The 1,734-nt window shown below is 39.9% G+C and overlaps 1 protein-coding gene across 1 annotated transcript; it reads left to right on the plus strand.

Annotated features, from left to right (window-relative positions):
* The first annotated feature begins 248 nt into the window (after positions 1–248).
* Positions 249–1,450, plus strand: LOC107140767 (nucleophosmin-like). The gene has a single exon (XM_048811485.1). The coding sequence runs from the start codon at positions 337–339 to the stop codon at positions 1,117–1,119; it is 783 nt and encodes a 260-aa protein (XP_048667442.1). The 5' UTR covers positions 249–336; the 3' UTR covers positions 1,120–1,450.
* Positions 1,451–1,734: the final 284 nt, after the last annotated feature.

Consider the following 1,734-nt stretch of genomic DNA (forward strand, 5'->3'; position numbering starts at 1 on the left):
ACCCAAAGGAACCAAAATCGCATGTAGAAGAAATGCCTAAACTCCCATGTTCTTTGCAGAACTATTTGCAATAGCCAGGATATGGAATCAGCCTAAATGTCCCTCAGTGAACGAATGGATAATAAAATATGGCATACGTACATGACAAAATACTATTCAGCCATAAAGGGCACAGAAGTCTGTCATTTGCAATAACATGGGTGGAACTAAAAGACATTATGTTAAGCGAAATAAATTAGATACAGCCCTGGCGTGATTCCGTGCTGCGCGTCTCTTTAGAGCAGCCACCCGTTTTCCGTCCGCCTTCTCTCCCACCTAAGTGCGTGCTACCACCCCATGGAAGATTCGATGGATATGGACATGAGCCCCCTGAGGCCCCAGAACTACCTTTTTGGTTGTGAGCTAAAAGCTGACAAAGATTATCACTTTAAGGTGGATAATGATGAAAATGAGCACCAGTTATCATTAAGAACGGTCAGTTTAGGGGCTGGTGCAAAGGATGAATTGCACATTGTTGAAGCAGAGGCAATGAATTATGAAGGCAGTCCAATTAAAGTAACACTGGCAACATTGAAAATGTCAGTACAGCCAACGGTTTCCCTTGGGGGCTTTGAAATCACACGACCTGTGGTCTTAAGGTTGAAGTGCGGTTCAGGGCCTGTGCATATTAGTGGCCAGCACTTAGTAGCTGTGGAGGAAGATGCTGAGTCAGAAGATGAAGAGGAGGATGTGAAACTCTTAAGTGTATCTGGAAAGCGATCTGCCCCTGGAGGTGGTAGCAAGGTTCCCCAGAAAAAAGTAAAACTTGCTGCTGATGAAGATGTCGATGATGATGAAGAAGATGATGATGATGATGACGAAGATGATGATGATGATGATGATTTTGATGATGAGGAAACTGAAGAAAAAGCTCCAGTGAAGAAATCTATACGAGATACTCCAGCCAAAAATGCACAAAAATCGAACCAGAATGGAAAAGACTCAAAACCAACAACACCAAGATCAAAAGGTCAAGAATCCTTCAAAAAACGGGAAAAAACTCCTAAAACACCAAAAGGACCTAGTTCTGTAGAAGACATTAAAGCAAAAATGCAAGCAAGTATAGAAAAAGCACATTGAACAGCCCTGGGCACTACTGGTAAATTAAGCCCAAAGATGGGGAGAAAGGAAAAGGAGAGACAAATATAGTCCATACTGAGTATCATCAACAATCCAGGCTGAAGTCTTCTATTTTAATCTCAATCCCCTTTCCTGATTTGCCACCCACACCCACTTGCAGGCTGGAAGCAATCTCTTGATTTCCTAAAGCACTTTTGACTGCTGTGAATTCAGTTGAACCTTATATATTGCTCTCTCTTGTGCATATGCCTCATCATCTCTTGGACCATGTTTTAATCACCTTTGTATCTCCTTAGCTGCTCAATAAATATTTGAATGAATCAAAAAAAAATAAGTTAGATACAGAAAAACAAATATTGCCTGATCTCACGCATATGTGGAATCTAGAAATGTTGATCTCAGAAGTTGCAGCTAGAATAATGGTTACTAGAGACTGGGAGGATTAACAGAGAAAGGAACGGAGAGATACGGGTCAATTTGTAATGATACAGTTAGACAGGAGAAATAAGTTCTGCTATTCTATGGAACAACAGGGTGAATGTAATTAAACATAATTCACTGGGCATATATCAAATAATATATATATATATATATATATATATATATATATATATA

Source organism: Marmota marmota, unplaced genomic scaffold (genome assembly GCF_001458135.2).
Source record: "Marmota marmota marmota unplaced genomic scaffold, marMar, whole genome shotgun sequence".
NCBI lineage: Eukaryota > Metazoa > Chordata > Mammalia > Rodentia > Sciuridae > Marmota > Marmota marmota.